This window comes from Octopus bimaculoides, chromosome 23 (assembly GCF_001194135.2).
Source record: "Octopus bimaculoides isolate UCB-OBI-ISO-001 chromosome 23, ASM119413v2, whole genome shotgun sequence".
In the NCBI taxonomy this organism is placed as follows: domain Eukaryota; kingdom Metazoa; phylum Mollusca; class Cephalopoda; order Octopoda; family Octopodidae; genus Octopus; species Octopus bimaculoides.
In genome coordinates, this window is record NC_069003.1 from 25395807 (window position 1) to 25398993 (window position 3187).

The window sequence follows — 3187 nt, forward strand, 5'->3', positions numbered from 1 at the left end:
CTTGTTGATTTGATGAACAATTCTGAATCTGCTGATAGGGTTGTGATGACATTTTTGTTGCTAGTAGACATTATATGTAATCTGAGAATTTTACAGTCAGGTTTTCAGCATGCTTCTGAATATTATAGAAATATTTTTTTCATGAGAACAATTTTGGGAAGGTCTGGTAGATATATATTTAAACACAGAAGACACAGGAAAAGAAAATATTGCATATATTTCTTCAAGGAGACCATAAGTGAAAGGACACCACTATATACAGGCACACAAACGTATGCATACATAAAATCACTCATAAAATAAACCATAAATGTTCTGATTGAAAATGACTAAAGATAAAGAAATCATTATCCAAGTAAACTTACTAGATACTAAACCAGATGAAGAAAAGAGAAATCTAACAGATGTTTTTACAGAGACATGTCCCCAGAAAGGTGTGAATCCTGGATTTTGTGAAGATGAGTGCACTAATCGAGAATCAGATCTTAATGCTACAGCTAATCAACCTGCAAGGTAATTAGTATATTAATTTTTCTTTATTGTTGTTGATGATGTTGTTGTGTAGCCACAGAGTAGCTTTTGTTGAATAGACTTATGGCATTAAGGTAGATAGTGTATGAACTGGGTTTGACCTGCAGATGAAGCATTGCAGATATACAATGTCTCCATTTGCAGAAGACCATACTGCAAACTGTGACATGCAGTGGAGAATTAAATGGAATACAGTGCAATAGTTTGGGAAACATTCTCTTCTCTCCAGTCTATTTCTGTCCAGGTAAGCCATGATTTAGCAGCCTTATAGTCAAAGACATTCCAGTTGTGACCATCCTAGTCTAATGTGACTCCAATTCTCTACATTCTTGAACAGTGGTTCTCAACCATTTTTGGGCCAATTTGATTCTTATTTTACTCAACTGGACTTCCATAGCCACTCGATATACATGAAAAAATCCTATCATATTTTTATAATTAAATATCATTAGGAACTGTAAAAAAAAAAATTTTAATATTTTGTGTACTGTAGAAGTATAACCAATTTATGGCAGATAAATTTTAACAATCTTATATAGACCCTCAAGGGTCATTATGGACACCTAAGGGACATATGGACCCCAGTTGAGAGACTGTCCAAGAGCATGAATTGAGAGAATTTAGCTGCTATTTCTCACAGATAAAGTAACAACATACAGGCTCCTTTTCTGCTTGTAGATTCTGATGGTGACTGATAAGGTGAACCCAACCAGAGAGTGACATTTGATAATTCTCTACCCTTGTCATTGATAATGTACAACCAAACTGTTGTGTAGCAATTAACCCTATCTGGTGTGGTTTTTGTTGGTTACTAGATAACCTTATGCAATATAGGGAGTTTTTGGTTACTGTTCAACCCTGTATGATGTAGAATTTATTTGGTTGCCAATTAACCTCAAGAGCTTTATTGATTACAAGGAAACTCGGACAAGAGCTTTGTTACATGTTAATCCCATCTAATGCAAAGCTTTGCATAATTAGCAGTTAACCCTGTGCACTGTGAGAGCCTCTCGGTCAGTAATTAACTCTGTGAGGGCTGTTTTGTTGGTTACACATTAAATGTTAAACCAGCCATATCCAGTCCAAATATTTTACCTGTTTTATGTTCAAATTGCTTGGATGTGGCCTCTCACACCTAGCCTACAATGTCATTCTAAAAATAAACAATCATATCATTGAAATCTTGAAGCTACAAGATAATGCATAATTAATTAATTTAGAACAACAGGGATAAATATGCATAACATTTGACAGAGTAATCTGAATGTTAAAGAGTTATTGATATGATTCTTCAGAAGAGATCCTCAATCAAAGAGAAGCCTAAAATTTGTGGAAGTGTGGAAGTTTTCTTGATTGCCATTTTAATTTCTTTGATATTGGTGCCTTCATAATTATCAGCTAACATTTGGTTGTAAGCTTAAGAACATGCACAATGTGTAGAAAATCACATAAATAGGCACAACATAGAAAAAAATAATGTTAATAGGCACAGCACACTTATTAAGTAGAGTACTTTCTTTCCAGTAGAAAACAACATAGACAAAAAAAAAAAAAAAACAGTACGTACCAAATGCACAAAGCTTGTCTCAGGTGTAAGTCTACTGAAATGATAAAAGTACATTTTATGTTGCTACTAAAACAGGTGTTTGTACTACTGTCACACTACTACTACTACTACTGCTACTACAATAAAAATTACTACTATTGCTGCTGCTACAGCTGCTAATACTACTACTACATGCTTTTCTTCTCTATTTCCAGGACAGTAAAGTGCACACCAGAGGGTCATACATCCAGTAAATGTTCCTCTTTTATCAAATATCTGGCTTATGTTTCTATATTATACACCAATGTGTTGAGTTTTGGCATTGCTTCCTCTCTCGGCATTCTATATATCTACCTTATCAGAGAATTTAAAACCACAAAGTCTGAGACAGCCATGATAACATCAGCATGTACTGCAACTTTAGGTTGTGGAGGTACGTATTCATTAACTAATAGGGTTTTATTTTTTATTTTAGAATGTTGTTATTTGTGACATCTGGATAAAGGGGCAGTGTCTACAGTCTTTCTCAGGCCTTCTGAGCCCAGTGAGATTGGTGCAGCTAATAATATTCAGCTTCAACTGTTGCATATCAATGGCACCTGGAGAGATGTGTGCAGGGAGGGAATTTCATTGTTTAGTGTTCTATGAAGAAGGTCTGGTTAATGAAGGGTCTGAGGGTGATAAGAGGAGAAAGAAGAAACTAGTGAGTCAGAAGTGGTTGAGTGGAGATGGCATGAAGCTAACCAGTTTGTAAAGAACACAGAAGACCACTGTGGTGGTGATAGAAGAGAGCAGAGAGCATGTGAGTGATTTCCTACTTATTATTCTAATGGCTATTCTTCTCTGGAGGCAGCCTAGGATATCTACAAGGTGCATTCAAGAAGTACTCTCTCTCTCTCTTTTTATTCTTTTACTTGTTTCAGTCATTTGACTGTGGCCATGCTGGAGCAACGCCTTTAGTCAAGCAAATTGACCCCAGGACTTATTCTTTAGAAGCCTAGTACTTATTCTATCAGTCTCTTTTGCCAAACTGCTAAGTTACGGGGATGTAAACACACCAGCATCGGTTGTCAAGCGATGTTGGGGGGACCAAACACAGACATATACACA

General features: G+C 35.9%; 1 protein-coding gene across 1 annotated transcript in view; it reads left to right on the forward strand.

The window, feature by feature from the left end:
- Nucleotides 1-220: 220 nt before the first annotated feature.
- Nucleotides 221-3187, forward strand: part of LOC106883762 (monocarboxylate transporter 14) — a 15657-nt gene continuing 12690 nt past the window's right edge. The window contains exons 1-2 of the mRNA XM_014934882.2: nt 221-513; nt 2293-2510. Of these exons, the coding sequence (XP_014790368.2) occupies nt 326-513; nt 2293-2510 (406 nt within the window). The 5' untranslated portion in view covers nt 221-325. The remainder of the gene's footprint in view (nt 514-2292; nt 2511-3187) is intronic.